Raw genomic sequence first — 25,702 nt, forward strand, 5'->3', positions numbered from 1 at the left:
CCGAGGCACCTGCATATTGTCAAAAGACGGCATCGTACTTGTGAAAAGAAATGAGGTCTGCAGGGACATAAATGCCATGTTTCCCAAGAGACAGCTTTTTCGAGGTCAATTTAGACCCCAAAAGCAACTGAAATCCACTGCCAAGCCCAGTTGCTGTATGGAACTGCTCGAGACTCGCATGCTCCGCTGGCATGTCGTCATACATGGCCGCAAGGCCCGGACAGTGTGAGCTTCTGTCGAGTCTCACCACCTGTCGCCTGTTCATTTCCAACCAACACCATTCAAGCGGGTAGAAACGAAAGGTGCACAGCAACGGCTCAATTCACCTGCAGGACTCCAATCCAGCGCAGTTGCAACCATGACAGCCTATATACCGGCTCTGACGATCCCTCACGGCGTCTTCGCCAACCCTGCGGCCTCCATCCTCCTCCCCATCGGCCTGGGGACCGCGGTTGGGTACAGCACTCGGCGTGAGTGACCACACACACGAGCTATACTTGAGCTATATCCACGCACCTTGTTGTGTGCACCAAGGTCTGACAAGCACACAGCGAAAGAGACCCAGAAGACCTACCAGTCGATCAAACAGCCGCCCTTCCGGCCGCCACCCTATGTCTTCGGCCCAGCGTGGACGCTGCTCTACGGGCTCATGGGCTACGCGGCCCACCGCGCCATCACCGCCGGTCTGAGCCCGCTGACCTCCACACCGCAGCTCATCAGGGACACCAAGCACTCCGCAACACTGTACACCATCCAGCTCGGCCTCAACCTGGCCTGGATGCCCCTCTTCTTTGGCCTCAAGCGCCCAGTGGAGGCAACTGTCGACATCGTCGCTCTCCTGGGGCTCAACGTCTACCTGACAAGGCTCTGGTGGCCCATCGACAGGATTGCAGCCTACTGCATGCTGCCGTACCTTGGCTGGCTGAGCTTCGCGACGTATCTGTGCTCCGGCGCCGGATACCTCAACGGTTGGGACTTCAAGAACAAGGACCTCAAGAAGGAGTGAGCCGGCCAAGCCGTGAGCCTTCCTGCCTCTTCATCGAAAGCTTTGGTCCGCCGACTTTTATGTTTCGCCTGGAGTTGAGGTGTTGAACACCCACATGATCTGTTTTCCACGAGGCATGAGCACGATTGTTTCAAAAGCAAGCAAGCCAAATTGTGAGAACCCTTTGCATTTGGTTTGATGTCGTCTATAAGGCCGTTCTACCTGTGTTGTGTACTGTACTCTATCCCATATCCAGCCAGATCAGAAAATGGACCCTGTCTCCAGGGACCTCGCTGCACAAAACTGTTGCCATCTTGTCTCTCCGTGTGATTTATGACTGGGTATCCAACGAACTCATGAAAGCGGCATGTATTTCTTCAAGCCATCAAACACCATGAAAATGAACGCCGAGCTCGGTGCTGACCGCAAGCACGTGATGCCGCAGCCTCTGTAGCACCCCCTGAGCCCCGCCTGCTGCCACAGCGCGGCCGCCTCCCCCCAGAACGTCCTCCTCACGACCGACCCATCGCTAGGGCTCGTCTGCATGCGTGACTTGATGGTGTCCGCGGGGAAGAAGAGGAAGTTGTAGGTCACGCCGGCAGAGGCCCCAGCCAGGGCCTGCTGCCACAGCGGCAGCGGGTTGGCCAGCATCTCGTCCTTCTCTGCCTGCGTCTTGGCCTTCTTCAGGTTCTGGTTCATGAAGAACTTGGACGTGGTCTCCTTGGAGCCAAACCACGCCGCGCCGCCCCCGGCCTCCCGGATCAGCGTCCCCACCTGGCCGTGCCAGAACCCGAGGAAGCCCTCTTGTCGAAATATGCTTTTGATAACGTTCAGCGGCTTGAGCGGTGCCTGCTTGTGGGTGCCGACCCCGTGCTCCGGCACCTGTATCTTGCATTTGACCAGCTCGATGGGCGTCAGGACGAAGGAGGTGAAGACGCCGGAGAAGGCGCCTGTGAAAAACAAGGCCGGGAGGGGCATCGGCGTGTCGCGGGAACAGAACCCGGTCTTGTACAGGGTCTCCCGGCCCATCCGTTCAAAGAAGAACAAGCTGCTGTTCTCGGCGGCGGCACCGACGAGCGGCGCGCTGATGCCACGGTACAGCCCCAGGAGGCCATCTGCCTTGATAGACTGGCGGAAGCAGTCCAGCGGGCCTTTGTAGCGGAGGGGGAGGTGGTCCGGCTGGGATTGGAGGCGGACCTTGACCGTGTCGAAGGGGTATTCGATGTATTTGCCAACTATTCCGGCGACCTGTAGGGGGGGTTCGGTTAGCACACCGGGGGCCCGAGTCATGAAACGGTTGGCAGTACACACCGAGCCGTGACAGATGTCCTCGATGGACTCCATTGCCGCCGTTCGTGCCTTGACGTCCAAAGGTGCCGGAATGGAAGCCGGGCGAGGCGTGTCGAGGCCCAGCTGAGTCGAGGTCATATTGGGTGGTTCTGTGTCGAGCGAGAATCGTGCAGTTGGTGTTTCGAGAGGCGGGGGCACGGGGTCGTCAGGAGCCTGGGCAGGCCTTCTACTTGAGCCGGTCAGTCAATGTGTATAGTACCGAGCGGGTATACTTGGCAAATGCGTAGGTGGGCGGGCGAAGAGCGCCGATGGTTGCGCCGCCAGGAAAGGGGGCAAGCCGACCTTGACCAGCCGGGGGCCGCACGCAGCCAACGGCGCACCGACGAGATGAGCAGTGGTTGGGCAGTGGGCACATGTGGGAGGGAGGGCAGGAGAGCGGGCAGGGCAGGTCGAGGAGGGAGGGGTGAGTGGTTGGTGACCAACTTTATGAATAATGCAGGCCGGAAGCGGGCCAGGCCATGCGCAGTCTGTCAGTCACCGCTCGTCAAGATCGTCCTCCAGGTTCGACCGACAGTGGGCGGGGCAGTTGGAGGCACATGGCGCAGAGGGTGCCGGAATTCCTAGAGGGGAGCGGTGGTTGAGGACATTGCGCTCGTCTTGACTCTGCGTGTGTGTTGTACTGTGGTACAGGCGCAGTTTTTGTGTCCCACGTCGCCTCGCCGCGCGAGCCTGTGATGAAGCCTCGGGTCCATGCGGGCTCGGGCGCCAAGCCGCAAACTCTTCGGATCTGATAAGATTTGCTGCTTTATCAGATGGACTTTGCGCGGGGCAAGGGCGGATCCTTTTAGCCCCATCTGGGTCCCAGGTTCGCATCATTGGTGCGACTTAAAGGCCTCGGCTCACGATCCAACAATAATAATTCAAAATACTGTAACATCCAGGCCGGGTCTCCTTCCATTTTGGATCTCCAAACCCGCGTGCTCCTTCTTCTCCACTAAACTCAATCCATGCCATCCATGCGTTCCGGTCTTTTTACTTGTTGTCCATCCGGGCATTTATGTCTGCTCAAAGAGATGGAAAACAGGCCCCAGGTGCCAGTTGACCCAGCCACAGTGCTCGTAGCTCAGCCAGAGGTGCAGAAGGGACACGTATTCTGTCCTCCTATCATATGAGCAGAACCCTACTCATGTCAAATATAACAGGCAAGGTGACCAAGAAAAATTGGTTGACCAACCCTGACGGCCGTTTTCTGACTCCTAGTCTCACAGCCTTGTGCTGAAGACTGAAATTTTGTTGGTTTTTCTTTTGGAAAGTCCTAGACCGGATTAGGAATTATAATATCTGTGTTGAGAGGTGTTCTTGCCCCTGGTGCAAAGAGGACTTGACTTGCTAGGATTAGCATCGGGCTGACAACACCTAGTGGCTGGGCTTAACATAGGAAAGATTAGTCGCAAACTAGAATGAACGGGAACATGACAGAAAGAATGGGGGGGATGGAGTTATCACAGCCATCATTATCTCTATCTGAGCACTGCTAGCCAAAAGCTCAGCCTGTTGCCCAGTTAAATCTGATAGCAGCAGGGTGGGCTCTTGGAGATGAGACGGTTTGTGAATCGAGACATCTGAAAAGAGGATGTGCCTGCTTGTTTCTGTTACCAAAAAGTCAATAAGACACTTTTACTAGAAATGACCAGAGCCCTGAAAGCATTAGGAATACCGTGGCCATGCACCTCCGGTTTCCCATGTGGGGACTGCGGCCTGTAGTTGATAATGATCTGTCATCCAGCTGACAGACCCCGCCGCACAATAGTCTTTCTTACATCAGCGCCGGGCCCTTTTTCAACCTGTTATTCCGAATATACTTAGTTTATTCTTCATACGCTACCCCTCCAGGATCCATCAGATTTGACTCGTTGAAAATGGCGACACGCAAGTTTGGTAACTATCGATTCGAATGGACCGACCTTCACCTGTCCAGAGAAGAGACGGATCCGCTACGCTATGAATATGACGAGCTGGGCAGCGCAGTTGTGGAGAAGCTGCAAGAAGTCGCCAGGGAAAAGAAGGATCAAGAACCCCGCGACGGCAGTGGTCGGCCCAGAACCGATCTGTACACACTCCTGTCCGACAACTACAAAAATGATGAGATTCTCGCAACGTTCTGGAATGAGGTGCATAAAGTCCCCGAGTGGGTAGATTGGGCTCAATTGGAACGCGGCCAAAGGTTCTTTTATCGGTATGCCCCTGCAAACCTCATGGGGTTCGCTTTGCAGGGCTTCATGGGCGAGAACTCGGCAGCCTCTGGAGTCGTAGAGGTCTTGGTTCGTACAGGTGGCTTTTCAACCCGTGTACTTCTGCGAAGGCTTCTTGAGACGTTTCAATTCCTCCTTGAGGCGACCAAATCACTCGATGCCATCAAGCCCGGAGGAGAGGGCCATATCACCACGGTCCGCGTACGGCTCCTTCATTCTTCCGTCCGACAGCGCATCATGAAGCTTGTCGAGTCTCGGCCAGACTACTTTGATGTGAAGAGGTTTGGAGTTCCGGTCAACACGCTTGACTCGATCCACTCCATCGCGACCTTCGCGTGCAATCACATGTGGCTCCAACTGCCTGTGATGGGTGTGTATCCGAGCCAGCAAGAAATCGCCGACTATATCGCCCTTTTTCGCTACATCGGATACGTTCTCGGCACTCCGGATCATTACTTTGATACTGTTGCCAAGTCCAAAGCCGTCATGGAAAGCATGCTTGTCCACGAATTACACGTGACGCCGACGTCGCTGATTGTCGGGCACAACTTCATCGAGTGCCTCAAAGACTTGCCCCCTTTCAACATATCGGCGCAGTTCATTGAGGCGGGTAGCCGTGTTCTGAATGGTGATGACTTATGCGATTCTCTAGGTCTTGGGTGCCCCGGTTGGTACTCGTACGCGTGCTTCAGGGGTCACTGTTGGCTGGTGCGGTCGCTTGCTCTAGCACAGCAAAATTTTCCGCCGGTCGATCGTATGCTTACCCATTTTTGGAGGAGCTTACTGCATCAGGCTGTCATTCAGAGCAAAGGTGGCTTGGGCGGTGGTACAAAGTTTGACTTCAAACACATTCCGCACGTGGGTAAAGTGACTGGCAGAGAGCACAATGGACGACCATCTCCTCAGCGATCACTGATAAAAAGGCCAGTAGAGACCTTCTATTTTGGAGTCTTCTTGTTAGGATGTCTGACGATGTTTGGAATTCTGTGGTGCCTGGCAGGTTTTATTGCTCCGCAATTAGGGACACAACGGCTAGATCTAGTGGTTTGAGGAACAGCACAACTTTTGATAATACACCACCCACATGGGCATAGAAGCAGCTCAGGAAGAAGTAAGTGACATGCGGCAAATGATTAGTTAATTTTGAGGTAATACTCTAGTGTTATTGTGTAAGCTGGGGCGGACAGTGCCATGAGGTGCGATGTTCACTCCAGTGTTTTCCTCGTTACAGAAAGCTTCAGGCACTATCTACTTATGTAGATACCTAAAGGCAATCTTGGATAATACTTGTGCAAGTAAAAAAGGGTTTGACTAGAAACCCTGAGGCTCAGCCAACATTGAATCATTCCCATCGTAAAAACGCGCCTTAGAGCAAGCTTTGGTCCCCCCATTTCAAAACTTCTGACCCCATCATCCCCAGCGCTAGGTGTTTCGCTTCCATGCCAAGGCTCACTGTCGCAAAATTACTATGAAAGCATTTTGATCCCTGGTTGACCAATTCTGTTGGGCTGACACTCTGAAGACACCCCTCCAAAGTGTCTAGCCGAGCCATTGGGCTATAACCGTCCCTGCTTGGTGGGAACCTGAGCCAGCTACTAACACGGGCGGCGACTTAGTGGTGCTAGTGAATAAGGTCCACTTCCAGTCCGAATGAGACCTTCCTTCACCCAGCTGATGGTACGAAGTTATAGTAATTTCCCAGCCGCGGCTACCAGCTTGATGATTCGAAGTCCTCAATCTGACATTGACTGTGTAGTCCGTCAGGCAAATTCCGCAAGAGCCGTGGCTTTCTTCACACTCTGTAAATAATGGCCCGGTCAAAGAGCCCGCAAGTGAATCTGATTCAGAAGCGCCAGGTGATGGAGTTTGGAGGGCAACTGGCCGCCCACGAAGCCCCGCGTTCAGCCATGTATGCGGGCAGATCAAATAAACGCTTTTATCGATGATTTGGCGGAGCCTTTGCTCGTGATGACCATGGATTTTGTGCTTCACACGGAGGAACAACTCGTCGTTAATGATACGTGCGGACCATTCCTGGCGCCAGCCTGCATTTCCGCCATACAAAGGTGTCACGCATCCTGCCTCCAAGTCTCGCAGCGAAAGGCCATGATCAGGGCCATATAGGTGACGATTCATGACAAGGCGTAAGTGGTGATGGCTGAGCAAGTATGGTAGAGAAAATCCATACGTGTCTTCCATATGGAAACAGCTCCTGGTCCAAAATCCGTAACGAGTTTCGATGGGACCACATCCCACACCACGTCCCGACTGAAAGCGACGCAGCACAGCACAGCGTGTGCAGAGGAAGAACCTTTCACCAATGTCCCGTTCCAGGAGACCGAGGAATTCGATGCGTTGCTCGCCGTTCACTCTGAGTGACTGGTCGATCATGTTGTTGTAGATCAAGACGAAGCGGAGGTATTTGCTTGTGAGTGACAAAGCTGCAACGGATGCCGGCGAGAGGAAATGGCAAATTGCAAGCTTTAACTCCACAGGAAGCTGCTCAAGTCGAGATGTACAGGGTGTTGGAAGGGGTTGAGAGGTGTTTGACCTTGACCCGGAGCAGCGCGAGATGGTCTGACCCATCGTTCTAGTCTTGGGAGTAATGAATTCCAAACTTTTGCAGTGGTTCAAGCTTCCCTGTTGTGTAATTTTTGGATGAATGATTGCTTTTGAATGTTCTTGAGGATTGAGGCTTGGTTATTTGATGTTTGCAGTTGGTTGTGTGGTTGGATGAAGAGTCGACAGACATTAGGGATCAAGTGGGTTCACAGGCCGGATTTATATAGCACAAATAAGAGGGTAGTTAGAGGCCGCCATTCTGTGCTAGCAGCCATAGCCTTGGACCATACCTACTCACACTGGTTCCATTAACAACCTTGAAAGACATCAGCCTTGACATGAACTGGTCTGTCAAGCGTGGAGTGATGGACTGGAGCTATTGCAACATTGTGAGTAACCTAGCCTGACACTATTAAATACTACATGACAGTACCATTGCTGTGTGACCCAGGCATCTAAGCTGCCCAAACTGGACAATTATAAAAGCTACCATACCCTTTCTAAGGTTCTAGCTCTACTTTATAATATATAGCCTCCATTAAAACTAAGTATTACCACAGTTTTATCCACCTACTAATACACTTTCTACTTATATAATTACCTATTATTAAAGGTTTAACTATAAAACTTAATTCTATAAAAAAGGTTCTTATAAAAGAATATTTTAAAGAATAATATTTTATAAAAAAATATACTTTAAAAATTACTTTATATTTAAATATTTATTAAAAAATTAATATTTATTTATTTAATTTTAATATTTATTTATTTAATAATTTTATAAATTTATTTAATATTAAATTTTATATATAAAATTTATATAAAATTATATATTTAATTAAAATTCTTTAAATTTTTAATACTTTAAATATAAGTTTTTAAAACTTTTTAATATTTTTAAAACTTTTATTTTATTTTTAATATTTTTTAATATTTTTTAATATTTTTTAATATTTTTTAATATATTTTTAATTTATATACTTTTAAATATTAATTTTTATTTAAATATTAATTTTTATTTAAATATTAATTAAATATTAAAAATAAAAATAAAATAAAAATAAAATATATTTTTAATTTTTAATATTTTTTAATTTATTAAATTTTAAACTTTTAATTTTTAATATTTAATTAATTTTATATAAAAGTTAATATTTAAAAATATATAAATTAAAAGTTATTAAAAATAAAAATAAAAGTTTTAAAAAATATAAAAAGATTTAAAAATATTTATATTTAAAATATTAAAAATTAAAAATTATATTATTAACTTTTAATATTAATTTAAAAATATTTATAAATATAAAAGTATTAAAAATAAATATTAAATAATTAATAAAAATTATTAAATAAATAAATATTAAAATTAAATAATTAAAAATTAATTTTTATTTAATATTTAAATATTTATTTAAATATTTAAAAATTAATTTTTATTTAATATTTAAATATTTATTTAAATATTTAAATATTATATTATATTTTAAAAATTTTAAATATATAATTTTAAATTTTCATTTATTTTAAAATAATATTTTAATTTTAAAAATAAAAAAGTATTTTAATTAAAGTTTTAAAAATATTAATTAAAATAAATAAATAAATAAAAATTAATTAAATATAAATTTAAAATAAATATTATTAAAAATAAATATTATTAAAAATAAAATTAAAGTTTTATTATTTAATTTTATATTAAAATAATTATAAAAATAATAAATTATAATAAATTAATTATTATAAATAAATAATAAATAATTTATATATATATATAAATTAAATTTAATTAATAAATTTAATTAATTTAATTAAATATTTTATTATTTAATTAAATAAACTTTTAATTAAAATAAATATATATTATTTTAATTATTTTTATATATAAATTAAATTAATTAATATTAATTATATTAATTAATTTTCTATATATATATATAAAAGAAATAAAGATTATTTATAATATAGTTATATTTATTTTAATTATATATATTACTTTTAAAAGATATAATAAAGCTATATTTAATAAAGTAACCTACTTAATATATTTACTTATATAAGTAGCTATAACCTATTTACTATTATTAATTTATTAAATTAGTTTAACTTATAAATTAATTATTAATTAATTTTAATAATAAAATTTAAAAATAATTTATTATTTTAATAAATAAAATAATTATATTAATATTTATAAAATAATTAATATTAATATTAATTTATTAATTAAATTATAAAATTATTATAATAATAATAATAATAATAATAATAATAATAATTAATATTAATTTTAATTTATTAATTAAATTTATTAAAAATATTATATATATTTATAATATTTTAAAAAATTAATAATTTTAAAACTTAAAATTTATAAACTTTTTAAAAATAAATAAAATATTTATTAATTTAATTTTATAATTAATATAATAATTTTATATATTTTATTTAAATTAATATATAATTTTAAATAATATTTTTATAATAATTTATAAAAAATTAAATTATAAATAATTATAATAATTCTTTTATTTATTAAATAATTTTTTATAATTTATTATAATAATATTTTATAAATAATAATTTAAATTTATTTATTAATTTATTAAATATTTTATTAATTTTAAATATTTTTAAAATTTTAAATATAAATAATAATTTTATAAATTAAATAATTAATTATATAAATAAAATAATAATATATTTATTATATAAAATTATATTTAATATATTTAATATATTTAATTTAATTAAATAAATAATTAAATATTTTTATTTAAAATAATTAATTATAATTAATTTTTATTTAAATAATTATATAAATAATTATTTATATTTAAAATAAATTTTATTTTTAATAATTATTAATTAATTATTAATTAAATAATTTAATTAATTATATAAATAAATAAAATAAAAAAATTATTAAAAAATTAATTAAATTAATTAAAATTATAAATTAATTAATAATTAATTAATAATAATTTAATAATTAATTAATAATTAAATAATTAATAAATAAATAATTAAATAATTAAATAATTAAATAATTAAATAATTAAAAATATTAATTTAAAATATTTATTAATTATAAAAAAATTATTAAAAAATTAATTAATTAAATATAATTATAATTAATAATTATTTAATAAATAATTTAATAATTAATTAAAAAATAATAATTTTTATTTTTATTTATTTTAATTAATTTATATTTATTTAAATTATATAATAATTTTATATATAATATTTAATAATATTAAAATTAAATAATTTATAATTTATAATAATTTTAATTTTTAATAAATATAATTTAATATATTAATATAAAATATATTTTTAATTATAAATAATATTATAAATATAAATTATAAAATTATTAATATTTTTAATTTTATTATTAAATTAAAAATAAATAATTAAAATTTAAATAAAATAAAATATAATATATTTTTAAAATTAATTTAATTAAATTTATTATATAAAATTTTTATAATAATTTTATAATTATTTATAATATTATTTATTTTAAAAATACTTTTATATTAATATATTAAATTATATTAATTTAAATTTATATTATTAATTTTAATATAAATTAATTTATTAAAAATTAAAATTATTATAAATTATAAATTATTTAATTTTAATATTATTAAATATTATATATAAAATTATTATATAATTTAAATATAAATTAATTAAAATAAATAAAAATAAAATTATTATTTATTTAAAATTTTTAATTTTATTTAAATAAATATTTATTTATTTATTTTATAAATAAAATTATTTAAAATAATTATTTAATTAATTTATTAAATTAAAATATAATTAAATAAAATAATTATATTTTATTATTTAAATTTATAATTTTAATAAATTTATAAAAAAATAATAATTAATAATTAAATTTATAATTATATAAAAATAAATTTTATTTTTAAAAAATTATTATTATTTAAAATAATTAATATATTTTTAAAAAATTAAAAATTATAATTTTAATTTAAATTTAATTTATTTAAAATATTAAATAAATTTAAAAAAGTTTAAATAAAATTAAATTAAATTATAATATAATAAAATAATTAAATAAAAATTAATTAAAAATTAAAATTATAAATTTTTAACTTTATATTTAAAAAAATATTATAAATATAAATTATAAAATTATTATAAAAACTTTATATAATAAATTAAATTAAATTAATTTTTAAAAATATATTATATTTTATTTTTAAAATTTTAATTATTTATTTTAATTTAATAATAAAATTAAAAATATAAATAATTTATAATTTAATTTAAATTTATTTAAACTTTTTAAATTATATAAAAACTTTTATTTTTATAAATATAAATTTTAAATTAAAATTTTAAATATAAAATTAAAATTTTTAATTTTTAAAAAATTATAAATTATTTTAAATATTAATAATATTTTTAAAATAAAATATATTTTTATATAATTTTAAATTTAATTATTAATAAATATTTTTATTTATAAATTATTAAAATTATAAATTTAAAATAATAATAAAATATAATTATTTTATTAAAATTATATTTTAATTTAAAATATAATAAATTAAATAAATATTTTTAAATATTTTTATTTTATAATATAATAAAATTAATAAATAAATATTTATTTATTAAATAAAATTAAATATTTTAAAAATAATAATTTTATTTTTTATTTTATTAATTTATTTAAATTATATAAATTATTTATATTTTTAATTTTATTATTAAATTTAAAATAAATAATTAAAATTTTAAAATAAAATATATTTTTATATAATTTTAAATTTAATTATTAATAAATATTTTTATTTATAAATTATTAAAATTATAAATTTAAAATAATAATAAAATATAATTATTTTATTAAAATTATATTTTAATTTAAAATATAATAAATTAAATAAATATTTTTAAATATTTTTATTTTATAATATAATAAAATTAATAAATAAATATTTATTTATTAAATAAAATTAAATATTTTAAAAATAATAATTTTATTTTTTTATTTTATTAATTTATTTAAATTATATAAATTATTTATATTTTTAATTTTATTATTAAATTTAAAATAAATAATTAAAATTTTAAAATAAAATATATTTATATTTAAAATAAATTAAAATTTATAAAAATTTTAAATTTTAATTTAAAAATTTTAATTTTAATTTAATTTATTTAAAAAAATAAAAATAAATTAAATTAAATTATAATATAATAAAATAATTAAATAAAAATTAATTAAAAATTATAATTAATAAAATAAATTTATTAAAATTATTTTAATATATTAATTAATTTTAAAATTTATAATTTATAATTTAAAATAAAAATATAAAATATTTATAAAATATTAAAATTATATATTTTAAAATTTAATAAAATAATATTATTATAATAAATAAATAAATAAATAAATAAATAAATAAATAAATAAATAAATAAATAAATAAATAAATAAATAAATAAATAAATAAATAAATAAATAAATAATAAATAAATAAATAAATAAATAAATAAATAAATAAATAAATAAATAAATAAATAAATAATAAATAAATAAATAAATAAATAAATAAATAAATAAATAAATAAATAAATAAATAAATAAATAAATAAATAAATAAATAAATAAATAAATAAATTAATAAATTAATAAATAAATAAATAAATAAATAAATAAATAAATAAATAAATAAATAAATAAATAAATAAATAAATAAATAAATAAATAAATAAATAAATAAATAAATTAATAAATTAATAAATTAATAAATTAATAAATTAATAAATTAATAAATTAATAAATTAATAAATTAATAAATTAATAAATTAATAAATTAATAAATTAAAAATTAAAAATTAAAAATTAAAAATTAAAAAATTAAAAATTAAAAATTAAAAATTAAAAATTAAAAATTAAAAATTTTAAAAAATTAAAAATTAAAAATTAAAAATTAAAAATTAAAAATTAAAAATTAAAAATTAAAAAATTTTAAAAAAATTAAAAAATTAAAAAATTAAAAAATTAAAAAATTAAAAAATTAAAAAATTAAAAAATTAAAAAATTAAAAAATTAAAAAGTTAAAAAGTTAAAAAATTAAAAAGTTAAAAGAAGGTTAAAAGGAAGTAAGGTTAGAAGGTTAAAAGGTTAGGAGGAGGTTAGGAGATTAAAAGGTTAAGAGGTTAAAAGGTTAGAAGGTTAGGAGGTTAGGAGGTTAGAAGGTTAGAAGGTTAAAAAGTTAAGAGGTTAGAAGGTTAGAAGGTTAAGAGGTTAGAAGGTTAGAAGGTTAAGAAGTTAAAAGGTTAGGAGGTTAGAAGGTTAGAAGGTTAGAAGGTTAGAAGGTTAGAAGGTTAGAAGGTTAGGAGGAGGTTAGAAGGTTAGAAGGTTAGAAGGTTAGAAGGTTAGAAGGTTAAGAGATTAGAAGGTTAGGAGGTTAGAAGGTTAGGAGGTTAGGAGGTTAGAAGGTTAAGAAGTTAAAAGGTTAGGAGGTTAGAAGGTTAGAAAGTTAGAAGGTTAGAAGGTTAGAAGGAGGTTAAAAGGTTAGGAGGTTAGGAGGTTGTCTGGATCCTGAGGTAAAGTGGGTTTTTAGAAAGTCAGCCCTGTCGCACTATAGGCAGGCAGCGGGCCTGTGTATTCTTGCCCGTACCCACGTATCAGAACACCAGAATTCGCGGGGAATCTGACGTCTGAAGGTGTAGGTAGTTGGGTTGTTGATTCCTCTACCCGTGGGTTCGCTCTCGCTCCGAGGAACCCACTGCTGGCGCAGTGGGTGCCAAAACCCCCGCACGGCCAAAACCCCCATACACTTAAAAAGAATAAAACACTATACTTAAATTAGTCTAACTTACTTAAATAAAAATAATATAATATAAAAAAAATAGTTTTATAAACCTTATTTTTTAAGGAATTTAAATAAAATAGAAATAAAATTCTAGGGTTAGGGTTTAACTAGATTTTATTATTTCTTTATATTTATATTATTATAAATATTAACTTTAATTAATTTTATATAAATATAAAAATATATTATTATAATCTTATAAAATAAAGAATATTTATAAAATAATAAAGAAAATTTAAAATTATAATTTTATAATAAACTTTTAAAATATATTATATTTTATTTTTAAAATTTTAATTATTTATTTTAATTTAATAATAAAATTAAAAATATAAATAATTTATAATTTAATTTAAATTTATTTAAACTTTTAAATTATATAAAAACTTTTATTTTTATAAATATAAATTTTAAATTAAATTTTTAAATATAAAATTAAAAATTTTTAATTTAAAAATTATAAATTATTTTAAATATTAATAATATTTTTAAAATAAAATATATTTTTATATAATTTTAAATTTAATTATTAATAAATATTTTTATTTATAAATTATTAAAATTATAAATTTAAAATAATAATAAAATATAATTATTTTATTAAAATTATATTTTAATTTAAAATATAATAAATTAAATAAATATTTTTAAATATTTTTATTTTATAATATAATAAAATTAATAAATAAATATTTATTTATTAAATAAAATTAAATATTTTAAAAATAATAATTTTATTTTTTATTTTATTAATTTATTTAAATTATATAAATTATTTATATTTTTAATTTTATTATTAAATTTAAAATAAATAATTAAAATTTTAAAATAAAATATATTATATTTTAAAATAAATTAAAATTTATAAAAATTTTAAATTTTAATTTAAAAATTTTTAATTTTAATTTAATTTATTTAAAAATAAAAATAAATTAAATTAAATTATAATATAATAAAATAATTAAATAAAATTAATTAAAAATTATAATTAATAAAATAAATTTATTAAAATTATTTTAATATATTAATTAATTTTAAAATTTATAATTTATAATTTAAAATAAAAATATAAAATATTTATAAAATATTAAAATTATATATTTTAAAATTTAATAAAATAATATTATTATAATAAATAAATAAATAAATAAATAAATAAATAAATAAATAAATAAATAAATAAATAAATAAATAAATAATAAATAAATAAATAAATAAATAAATAATAAATAAATAAATAAATAAATAAATAAATAAATAAATAAATAAATAAATAAATAAATAAATAAATAAATAAATAAATAAATAAATAAATAAATAAATAAATAAATAAATAAATAAATAAATAAATAAATAAATAAATAAATAAATAAATAAATAAATAAATTAATAAATTAATAAATAAATAAATAAATAAATAAATAAATAAATAAATAAATAAATAAATAAATAAATAAATAAATAAATAAATAAATAAATAAATAAATAAATAAATTAATAAATTAATAAATTAATAAATTAATAAATTAATAAATTAATAAATTAATAAATTAATAAATTAATAAATTAATAAATTAATAAATTAATAAATTAAAAATTAAAAATTAAAAATTAAAAATTAAAAAATTAAAAATTAAAAATTAAAAATTAAAAATTAAAAATTAAAAATTTTAAAAAATTAAAAATTAAAAATTAAAAATTAAAAATTAAAAATTAAAAATTAAAAATTAAAATTTTTAAAAATTAAAAATTAAAAATTAAAAATTAAAAATTAAAAATTAAAAATTAAAAATTAAAAATTAAAAATTAAAAAGTTAAAAGTTAAAAATTAAAAAGTTAAAAGAAGGTTAAAAGGAAGTAAGGTTAGAAGGTTAAAAGGTTAGGAGGAGGTTAGGAGATTAAAGGTTAAGAGGTTAAAGGTTAGAAGGTTAGGAGGTTAGGAGGTTAGAAGTTAGAAGGTTAAAAAGTTAAGAGGTTAGAAGGTTAGAAGGTTAAGAGGTTAGAAGGTTAGAAGGTTAAAAAGTTAAAAGGTTAGGAGGTTAGAAGGTTAGAAGGTTAGAAGGTTAGAAGGTTAGAAGGTTGAAGGTTAGGAGGAGGTTAGAAGGTTAGAAGGTTAGAAGGTTAGAAGGTTAGAAGGTTAAGAGATTAGAAGGTTAGGAGGTTAGAAGGTTAGGAGGTTAGGAGGTTAGAAGGTTAAGAAGTTAAAAGGTTAGGAGGTTAGAAGGTTAGAAAGTTAGAAGGTTAGAAGGTTAGAAGGAGGTTAAAAGGTTAGGAGGTTAGGAGGTTGTCTGGATCCTGAGGTAAAGTGGGTTTTTAGAAAGTCAGCCCTGTCGCACTATAGGCAGGCAGCGGGCCTGTGTATTCTTGCCCGTACCCACGTATCAGAACACCAGAATTCGCGGAATCTGACGTCTGAAGGTGTAGGTAGTTGGGTTGTTGATTCCTCTACCCGTGGGTTCGCTCGCCCGAGGAACCCACTGCTGGCGCAGTGGGTGCCAAAACCCCGCACGGCCAAAACCCCATACACTTAAAAGAATAAAACACTATACTTAAATTAGTCTAACTTACTTAAATAAAAATAATATAATATAAAAAAATAGTTTTATAAACCTTATTTTTAAGGAATTTAAATAAAATAGAAATAAAATTCTAGGGTTAGGGTTTAACTAGATTTTATTATTTCTTTATATTTATATTATTATAAATATTAACTTTAATTAATTTTATATAAATATAAAAATATATTATTATAATCTTATAAAATAAAGAATATTTATAAAATAATAAAGAAAATTTAAAATTATAATTTTATAATAAACTTTTAAAAAATATATTATATTATTTTATATATTATTTTATTTATTATTTAATATTTAATTAAAATAAATAATTTTATACTAATATAAAAAATTTATAATAATTTTTATAATTTAATAAGTATTTATAAAATAATTAAAAAATTAAAATTAAAGTTTTATAGTAAATATTTTAAAAATATATTATATTATTTTATATATTTTCTTATTTATTATTTAATATTAAATTAAAATAAATACTTTTAAAAATTAAAGTAATTTAAAATAAACTTTATTTAAACTTAATTTTATTATATAACTTATAATATAAGTTTAATTAATAAATATATTAATTTTAAATATATTTATTAATTAATTTAATTTTAAAGATTAATTTATTATATTTTATACTTTTAATTAATAAAAGTAAATATAAAATAATTAATATAAATATAAAAGTAATATTATATATATAAAAGTATATTATATATATAAAAGTATATTATATATATATAATAAAATTTATAAAATAATTTATAAAATAAAGTTTTATTATATTTATTTAATAAATACTTTTAATTTTAATATATAATAAATAAATATTTTATTTAATAAATAAATTAATTAATTAGTAAATAAATAAAATTTATTAATTTAAAATTAACTTTAATTTTAAATTAAAATAATTTAATAAAATATTAATATTTAAATTATTAAATAAAATTATTAAATAAAATTATTAAATAAAATTATTAAATAAAGTTAATAAATAGAATTAGTAAATAGAATTAATAAATAAAATTAATAAATAAAATTAATAAATAATATTATTATTTTATTTATTTTATATACTTTATATAAGTTATAAAACTCTAACCTTAAAATTTATTTATTATTTTATAAATACTTTTTATTTTATAAGGATTATAATAATATATTTTTTATATTTATATAAAATTAATTAAAGTTAATATTTATAATAATATAAATATAAAGAAGTAATAAAATCTAGTTAAACCCTAACCCTAGAATTTTATCTCTATTTTATTTAAATTCCTTAAAAAATAAGGTTTATAAAACTATTTTTTTTATATTATATCATTTTTATTTAAGTAAGTTAGACTAATTTAAGTATAGTGTTTTATTCTTCTTAAGTGTGTGGGGGTTTTGGCCGTGTGGGGGTTTTGGCACCCCCTACGCCTCCCGGCGTAGGGGGCAACCGAAGGTCTGACCCCCGGGTAATCTGCTATCGAAGGGCGCCTGCAGAAGCTTGGCTGCCTGCAGGGCTTGCTTACATAACTAGACTACGGATCCACAGGCCTAGTCTGATAGATAACGCGATAAGAAGCACAGGCCATCCTTGTGGGCATTAAGTGTGCTGCGGTCCAACACCTGCTGAGGGAGACCCGCGACACCCACCCAACCACACCTTCAAGATGGACGCGACGAAGAAGAGGAAGGCACCCCCCCTCGACCTAGAGGAGCTGATCAGGAAGAAGAAGGAGGCCGATGCAGCGAAGAAACCTCGTTTTATACCAAAAGCCGAAAGGCTAGCGCTACAGGCCAAGAAAGCCGAGGAGGAGAAGTTGCAAGACGCACAGAGGGAGCGGGAGCGGAAAGAAGCCCATGAACGATCGAGACGAGAGTTCCTATCCAAGAGCGACCCGAGGTACCAGAACAACTCGAACTCGAACTCGAAATCGAACTCGAATTCGATACCCACCGGTCCCAAGGCCATGCGCCATAGCGGACACATCAATGGGCAAACAAATGGTGACAGAAAGAAAGAAGCAGATGAGAAAGGAAGCCAGGGCAAGAATCGCTGGGAGGAAGATGAGGAGAAACTTCGAATGGAGCGGTATATGGGTCCTCCAGTGAACGAGAGCACCTTCTCCGCGAACAAGAAGCGAAAGAGGACGGGTAACAAGTTCAACTTTGGGTGGGACGCCTCAGAAGACACCAGCAAAGAACATGATCCTATCTATGCCCAAAAAGCATCGTCATTGATCGGTTCCGGTCGGCTGGCTGGGTTCGGAGACGAGGCAAGAGAGGAAAACGCGAGGAACTTCGCTGCTAAACTGGCGCAAAGGGATCCTCAACGGGCCAAAGAATATTTGGAGCAGTTCGAGGCGGCGCAGAAGAAGTTGGCAGCCCGAAACACCCTTGGGAGGCACTGGTCTGAAAAGGACCTCTCGGACATGCGGGAGCGAGACTGGCGCATTTTCAAGGAAGATTTCGGCATTGCCACAAAAGGAGGAGCGATTCCGAATCCGATGCGAAACTGGAGCGAGTCGGGCCTGCCAAAAGACTTACTTGATGTTATCAAGCAGGTGGGCTACGACGAACCTTCGCCTATCCAACGAGCCGCGATCCCCATTGCCCTACAGGCGCGTGATCTGATCGGAGTGGCGGTGACAGGTTCGGGAAAGACTGCAGCATTCCTTCTCCCCCTACTGGTCTACATCCGCAGTCTTCCGGCACTCGATGAGTACAACAAGGCTGACGGTCCTTATGCGCTCATCATGGCCCCCACCCGTGAACTTGCCCAGCAGATTGAATCAGAGGCCAAGAAATTCGCAGAACCGCTGGGCTTCAACACAGTCAGTATCGTTGGTGGACACTCTCTCGAAGAGCAGGCCTTTGCCCTGAGAAATGGTGCAGAGATCATTGTTGCGACACCGGGTCGTCTCAAAGACTGTATCGAAAGACGTCTCCTGGTTCTGTCACAGTGTTGCTACATCGTCATGGACGAAGCCGACCGCATGATCGACCTGGGCTTTGAGGAGTCGCTGAACAAGATCCTCGACGCTCTTCCCGTCACCAACGAGAAGCCAGACACGGAAGAGGCCGAGAATGCGTTGCTGATGAAGCAGAACATCGGCCTCAAGGACCTGAAATACAGACAGACTATGATGTACACGGCAACCATGCCTCCAGTCGTCGAGAAGATCGCGAAACAGTACCTCAGACGGCCAGCCATAGTGACCATCGGCAACATCGGTGAAGCTGTGGACACAGTCGAGCAGCGGGTTGAGCTCATCAACGGCGAAGACAAGCGCAAGAATCGCCTCGGAGAGATCCTTCGCTCGAACCAGTACGACCCGCCTATTATTGTCTTCGTCAACATCAAACGCAATTGCGACACAGTCGCGCGGGACATCAAGCGACTTGGTTTCAACGCCGTCACGCTGCACGGAAGCAAGACTCAGGAGCAAAGAGAAGCGGCACTGGACTCGGTACGCAAGGGCGAGTCGAAGATCCTGGTGGCGACAGATCTTGCTGGGCGTGGTATCGATGTTCCTGACGTCTCGCTTGTCATCAACTTCAACATGGCACCGAGCATCGAGGCATACACACATCGTATCGGTCGTACGGGTCGTGCGGGCAAGAGCGGTGTTGCCATCACGTTCTTGGGCAGCGAAGACGACGATGTGAAGTATGATCTGAAACAGATGATCATGAAGTCGCCGATTTCCAAGGTACCAGACGAACTGAGAAGGGATCCGGCTGCTCAGCAGAAACCGGTCAGGGGCCGCAAGACAGAAGCACCTGCTTTCGGAGGCAAGTCTTGGTAGATTCTGCGCGCTCTTGGCAGATTTAAGTTGCGTAGCTCTTGAAAAACAAATGGTAGAGCCGCATTGACTACCTGTGGATATTTGAACAGGAGGATGCGTGACAGTAACCATTGTCTGTGAAAGGGCACTCTGGAAGCGTCGAGAGAATGCGTCTAATAAGTTGGAGTTCTGGCAAGAGTATTTGAGATACATAGTAGGCATTCACAATCAAGCTCCGTTTACGGGAAGCCGACGAAGCTAGTGTTATTCCGCACGGACCCTCGGACCTCGAGCCGGCCTGCCTGCCGCCCGACCCGTGGCCCGAAATTTGTAGTGAGGTCCGTCCTCACCTGCGCGGCTTGGGCTATGCGCAAGTCGCAACAGACCTACCTTCTCAAAGCCATCCAACGTCCGCATCTCAGGAGGAGGAGGGCGGCCGAGACAGCACAACATGGCGACCACCAACGTATCACAATACGTCACCCTGGCGAAGACGCTGCCCCCCAAGCTCCAGCGATTCTTTGCCCGCTACCCGCCGACCCAGATCCTCAACCCCCTTCCGGACGGGTCATTCCCCAGCACCGGCTACCAGCAAGACCGACGGAACCCCTTTCTGCCCAAGAAGTTCCACCCCACGGGCAGGGTCCACAACCCTGTGTACTCGCTCAGGAGACAGGCAGACCTAGTGAAGCTGGCGCGGGAGAACGGTGTCGAGGAGCTGCTGCCCTACACGCCTAAGAAGACCGAGGAGCAGCTGAAGCACCGTGTCAAGTATGGACTGAGGGTCAAGGGAACGGGTGTGGACCAGAAGGTCAAGGGAAAGATCCACGAGAGGCAGCTGGCAACCAAGTATGTGCTGGAGCCCTGGCTGCTGTGCGCAGCGATTGTCAGCGGACCGTCGGCTGACCGTGATACCCCAGGATGGAAAAGAGGAGAGAAGCCATGCTCAAGATGCCCGCGCTCATCAGGGAATGGAAAGCGGTATGTGGTCTATTTTCCAGATGCTCACACCTGATTCATTGCTAATGTGTCTTTGCAGGTCGGGAGGAAGAACTGGACCAAGTGGCCCAAATAAGGGGCAGGGCCATGATGGGGCTGTCCTTGATCATGTACGAATATGTAACAAGACTACAATTTCATACAGTGGCCCTGTGCCGTCAGGAATGCCAGCAAAATTCAATGACTTGCAGCAGCTGGATATCGTGACCGTCTCTGGCCGATCTGTGACCCAAGCTTTACAAGTACTGCCAAGCTGCAGCACCCACCCCCTGGACGTGCGGGATGGCCTCGCATTTCGCAGAGGCAGCTTAAGCGACCCAACAATTTGACCCCTACACCTACACACCTACACGCATTTCCTGCTTTCAAGGTTTGCATGCAATTTCAGGCCTTTCCGCTCCTGACGAGACCAAGCTAGGAGGTTGTAGCACGTGACCTACAATCTCAACCCGAAGAAAATCTTCATCAGGGAGCGCAAGCGCGAATATCGTGTCGTCCATCATGCTCGGCCAAAACAGGAATCATCTCCCACTATGACCGAACCAACCCATTATGAGGTCCTAGCTATACCAAAGAGCCTGATAGAGGACTCAAACCAAGACCAGATCCCCAAGATTATAAGACAAGCCTACCACCGCGCCCTCCTCCGCCACCACCCAGACAAGACCAACGCGCCGCACAGGGCAGCAGCAGAAACGGCAAACACATCATCATCATCATCATCATCATCAACATCACCTCCTCCAACAGTAGACCAGATCACCCGCGCATACACCACCCTCTCACACCCCGCAGAGCGCACCGCATACGACCGCCACCTTGCCCTCACCCGCAACCCGACCACACCATCCGCAGACGGCAGCCGCGCCACCAGCGCCACCTTCCAGACGGGGATAGAGACCGTGGACCTCGACGACCTGGACTATACCGAGGACGCCGCGCGCGCGACGACCCGTTGGCACCGCGGCTGCCGGTGCGGGAACGAGGAAGGGTATGCCTTCGGCGAGGACGACCTGGAGGAGGCCGGGGATTTGGGCGAGCTGGTTGTCGGGTGCCAGGACTGCAGCCTGTGGCTGAGGGTGTGTTTCGCAGTCGTGGAGGACGACGTCGATGACAGCAGTAGAGGGGGCAGGTAGTGGTGGTGGTAGTGTCGGAGTTGGTGTGGGCGGCAAGGATCCAAGTTGCATGTGAAAGGGTCTTGGGGCCACGCGGCGCGGTCAACGGGCCAGCCGAGCTGAAATTGAGCACTACATCGCACCAGTTCAAACGCAGCGGGCCTTAGACCTTGGCCGGGCGCTCTTGTGATGCACAGATGAGGGCAGCGCAACCCGGGATAGTTTACTGACAGTGATGGTCGTGTTGGTTAGATGCGGGCATATCAAGACACGCGCACAGTACGCGTTGGGCACGCCAAGCCAGCTGCGCATGTGAGCCGGTGCAGTCAATTTAGATCGGGCAAGAGTTATCACGGCAAACATCGCCGTGATGTGGGTTAGGCAGAAGGTACTCATTCCGATAAACTACCTAGACTGTGTAAGTCGGGTGTTGAATGAGAAAGGCCATTAAAAACCATCAGTGTAAAAAAAAAGCAGGGTAAAGTCAAGTCAGCTTTATTGTCCAGACGATCCTGGTCCTTCCGTCATTAGAGTCTAAATAAGAGCGATTTGAAGGAGAAAAAACTCCAAAATGCTTCTTAGCCCCGTGGTGGATGACTTCAAAATCGTCCGTCTTTGTGTATTTGCGTCGAGTAAACCATGCCGCATTTCTTTGAGTTCTCCGAAACCGCACTCCAATGACACCGATTTCCTCCAGGGGGGATCAAGCATTGTAAACCAATCCGGTCACGACGATAGAGGGAAAATGCGCTGCGCCTCGCCTTACTCGGCAGCCTTGGGCTCCTCGGGAGCAGGCTCTGCGGGCTTCTCCTCGGCCGAGGCAGCAGGAGCCTCGGCGGCGGCGGCATTCGACGCGGCAGGGGCGGCCTCAGCATCGGACGAAGTCCAGAGGGTCTAAGATGGCATTAGTTCCTGTGTCGACATAGCTGAAGGAAAAGGACCTACGAGGTTGTCGCGGAGCAGCTGCATGATGAGGGTCGAATCCTTGTAGCTCTCCTCGGACAGGGTGTCGAGCTCTGTTGTTGGTTTCGTTAGCATCGATCATGGTCAAACGATGGGGCCCCGGCCAGTGTTTTTTTTTGGGGGGGGGGGGGGGATGTGTCTCGAGCTTACCAGCGATGGCGTCATCAAAAGCCTGCTTGGCCAGGTGGCAGGCCTGGTCGGGAGCGTTCAAGATCTCGTAGTAGAAGACGGAGAAATTCAGGGCAAGACCCAGACGGATGGGGTGTGTGGGGGGGAGCTCGGTCTGGGCGACCTCGGTAGCAGCCTTGTAGGCCTCGAGGGACTTGTCAGCAGAGTCCTTGCGCTTGTCGCCAATGGCGAACTCGGCGAGGTAGCGATGGTAGTCGCCCTTCCTGGATTGATTATCAGCATCGGAGCCAGTGCCAGCAACCGCGCGCGGGGGCCTTACATCTTGTGGTAGAAGACCTTGGACTCCCCGGTCTTAGCGGAAGGAATCAGGTGCTGGTCCAGAACCTCCAGGATGTCCTCGCAGATCTTGGCAAGCTCGGCCTCGATCTTCTGACGGTACTCCTTGATCAGAGTCACCTGGGTGCTGTTGCCCTTGGACTCCTCCTTCTGCTCAATAGACGTAACGATTCTCCACGAGGCACGGCGGGCACCGATGACGTTCTTGTAGGCAACGGAGAGCAGGTTTCGCTCCTCGACGGTCAGATCGCGGTCCTCGGAGGCGACGATCTTCATGTTCTCGACCATTTCTGCATCTCGGGTCAGCGCGGCCCAACGCACGCGAGGTTGTATCGGACATGGCACATACCCTCATAGCGCTCAGCCTGCTCGGCGAGCTTGGCCAGGTAGACGGCATCCTCGTGACCCATTTTGTCGGAGTTGGAAGTCTAAGGCGCGGGCTACTGTCAGCTGAAAGTCGGAATTCGGGCTTGGGCGGCAAGGAGACGCGGTGGGAGCGGTCGCAAGCACAAAATGAAAGCCGATAAGGTTGATGTTGGTGCCAACAAACGCAATGACGGTGATGAAATCAGATGGGTAGCGGCGTGAGCACGTTATTAGACAGCTGGGGGGGTAGGGCGCTGTTGCGCGTGGTTGACTTCATGACTAAAAAGGAGGCTCCCCGCTCAGCGGTGGGGTTGCGCGTGTAGGCCAGGCCGGCGACCCCAGAAGCAGGCGCCGCTGGTCAGCCCAGCGCAGATGGCGCCCCCGGGGAGCTTGAGCCGCAGGGCATGTCGGCCCTGGAGATGAAGGCAGGACGGGGCATGGAGTTGCAGTGCACAGAAGGGCATATCGGGGCTTGGGATGGGCAGAGGCGCGAGGTCGCAATGACGACAACGATGCAGGGCGACACTCGTCTCGCGGCCAGGCCAGGTTGACGCCCTCGGGGGCGGGGACTGTTTGTTTTGGGAAAGGGGGTTGTAAATGACGCTGGGGGGTGTGGGCTGAGGGCGACTGACCTGATGCAAAGGAACGGAAACGGAATGGGGCTCGGGTTTTCGACTTGGTTTACTGGTGAAGAAATCACGAGAGAAGGATTGTGGTTTATCGCAAGATGGAGAGGGAGAGGGAAGTAAGTGGGAAGCGGAATGGTTGAGGTCGTTGATGGGGGAGGTTGCGGGTAGACAGGTCGTAGGATGGAAAATTGGGGGGTCCTATCATGCAATGCGGCAGCCCCCCAGCCCAGCCCAGCCCAGTCCAGCGGCGCCAGTGAGCAAGGGCCACCACTCATTCCCGCACCCACGCCCGCACCCTCCCATTCTCTCTTCTGTCTCTGCTCCCACTGCCCCCAGGTACCTACCTTGGTACTTAGGCCACGGAGTAGCGAGAGCCAGGCACACTGGTAAAATGGATCGGAACTGGCTGGCACTTGACACCTGCAAAAGCCAAGCCAAGCCAGCCCGCCAGCAAGGAAGCCAGCCCACCCAGCAACTGCTGGTCTCTGGAAAGTGCACACTTACTGCAAGCCATGCACCGATATGTACCTCTATCCTCACAGCAGATTTCTGGACTTGCCCGTCTCATGAGAGGGCATGATAGGGGGAAGTAACAAGCCACGCCCTCCGTCGGCCGATCCCTTGGGCAGGCACGTGAGAGCACATTCTCCTGTACCTCTCCGGGCCAGTGCGTCTATCTGTGTATATGCACATGAAATCCTAGGTACCTAGGCACCTATGCAGGTACCTTGGTAGGCATTAATGTGTATCTGTATCTCGTCTCGCTCTGACGGTCGCTTCCTCTTGTGCGTATTTCTCCTCTTGTCCGACGGGAAACTGAACCTGGGTTTTATCCTGCTCTTGGCCTATTTACTG

At 36.2% G+C, this 25,702-nt stretch overlaps 7 protein-coding genes across 7 annotated transcripts; 5 read left to right on the forward strand and 2 right to left on the reverse strand.

Moving 5' to 3' along the window:
- Positions 1-73: 73 nt before the first annotated feature.
- On the reverse strand, positions 74-3,042 carry KVR01_000325 (uncharacterized protein). The gene is made up of 3 exons (XM_044788462.1): positions 2,759-3,042; positions 2,297-2,501; positions 74-2,233 (listed from the first exon to the last, which is right to left on the reverse strand). Exons 2-3 carry the CDS (start codon positions 2,411-2,413, stop codon positions 1,340-1,342), a joined length of 1,011 nt encoding a protein of 336 aa, XP_044650274.1. The 5' UTR covers positions 2,414-2,501; positions 2,759-3,042; the 3' UTR covers positions 74-1,339.
- KVR01_001064 (uncharacterized protein) lies at positions 359-1,006 on the forward strand (the record flags this gene model as incomplete). Its single annotated transcript, XM_044786519.1, has 2 exons — positions 359-470; positions 552-1,006. 2 exons carry the CDS (start codon positions 359-361, stop codon positions 1,004-1,006), a joined length of 567 nt encoding a protein of 188 aa, XP_044651013.1.
- A 1,152-nt stretch (positions 3,043-4,194) lies between the features above and the next one.
- On the forward strand, positions 4,195-6,637 carry KVR01_000015 (uncharacterized protein; the record flags this gene model as incomplete). Its single annotated transcript, XM_044793243.1, has 3 exons — positions 4,195-5,401; positions 5,456-5,501; positions 6,625-6,637. 3 exons carry the CDS (start codon positions 4,195-4,197, stop codon positions 6,635-6,637), a joined length of 1,266 nt encoding a protein of 421 aa, XP_044649964.1.
- Positions 6,638-18,139: 11,502 nt separating this feature from the next.
- KVR01_000443 (mRNA splicing protein PRP28) lies at positions 18,140-20,558 on the forward strand. The gene has a single exon (XM_044785773.1). The coding sequence runs from the start codon at positions 18,193-18,195 to the stop codon at positions 20,329-20,331; it is 2,139 nt and encodes a 712-aa protein (XP_044650392.1). The 5' UTR covers positions 18,140-18,192; the 3' UTR covers positions 20,332-20,558.
- Positions 20,559-20,655: 97 nt separating this feature from the next.
- KVR01_000787 (mitochondrial 54S ribosomal protein YmL25) lies at positions 20,656-21,492 on the forward strand. Its single transcript, XM_044782726.1, has 3 exons — positions 20,656-21,159; positions 21,231-21,291; positions 21,350-21,492. The coding sequence occupies exons 1-3, from the start codon at positions 20,762-20,764 to the stop codon at positions 21,383-21,385; spliced, it is 495 nt and encodes a 164-aa protein (XP_044650736.1). The 5' UTR covers positions 20,656-20,761; the 3' UTR covers positions 21,386-21,492.
- Positions 21,493-21,629: 137 nt separating this feature from the next.
- KVR01_000104 (uncharacterized protein) lies at positions 21,630-25,007 on the reverse strand. The gene is made up of 6 exons (XM_044781592.1): positions 24,851-25,007; positions 24,202-24,280; positions 23,836-24,142; positions 23,538-23,779; positions 23,370-23,440; positions 21,630-23,318 (listed from the first exon to the last, which is right to left on the reverse strand). Exons 2-6 carry the CDS (start codon positions 24,260-24,262, stop codon positions 23,187-23,189), a joined length of 813 nt encoding a protein of 270 aa, XP_044650053.1. The 5' UTR covers positions 24,263-24,280; positions 24,851-25,007; the 3' UTR covers positions 21,630-23,186.
- KVR01_000784 (uncharacterized protein) lies at positions 21,843-22,547 on the forward strand (the record flags this gene model as incomplete). Its single annotated transcript, XM_044789709.1, has 2 exons — positions 21,843-22,428; positions 22,483-22,547. The coding sequence occupies 2 exons, from the start codon at positions 21,843-21,845 to the stop codon at positions 22,545-22,547; spliced, it is 651 nt and encodes a 216-aa protein (XP_044650733.1).
- Positions 25,008-25,702: the final 695 nt, after the last annotated feature.

The sequence above is a fragment of the Diaporthe batatas genome, assembly GCF_019321695.1.
Source record: "Diaporthe batatas strain CRI 302-4 chromosome Unknown Contig00001, whole genome shotgun sequence".
NCBI lineage: Eukaryota > Fungi > Ascomycota > Sordariomycetes > Diaporthales > Diaporthaceae > Diaporthe > Diaporthe batatas.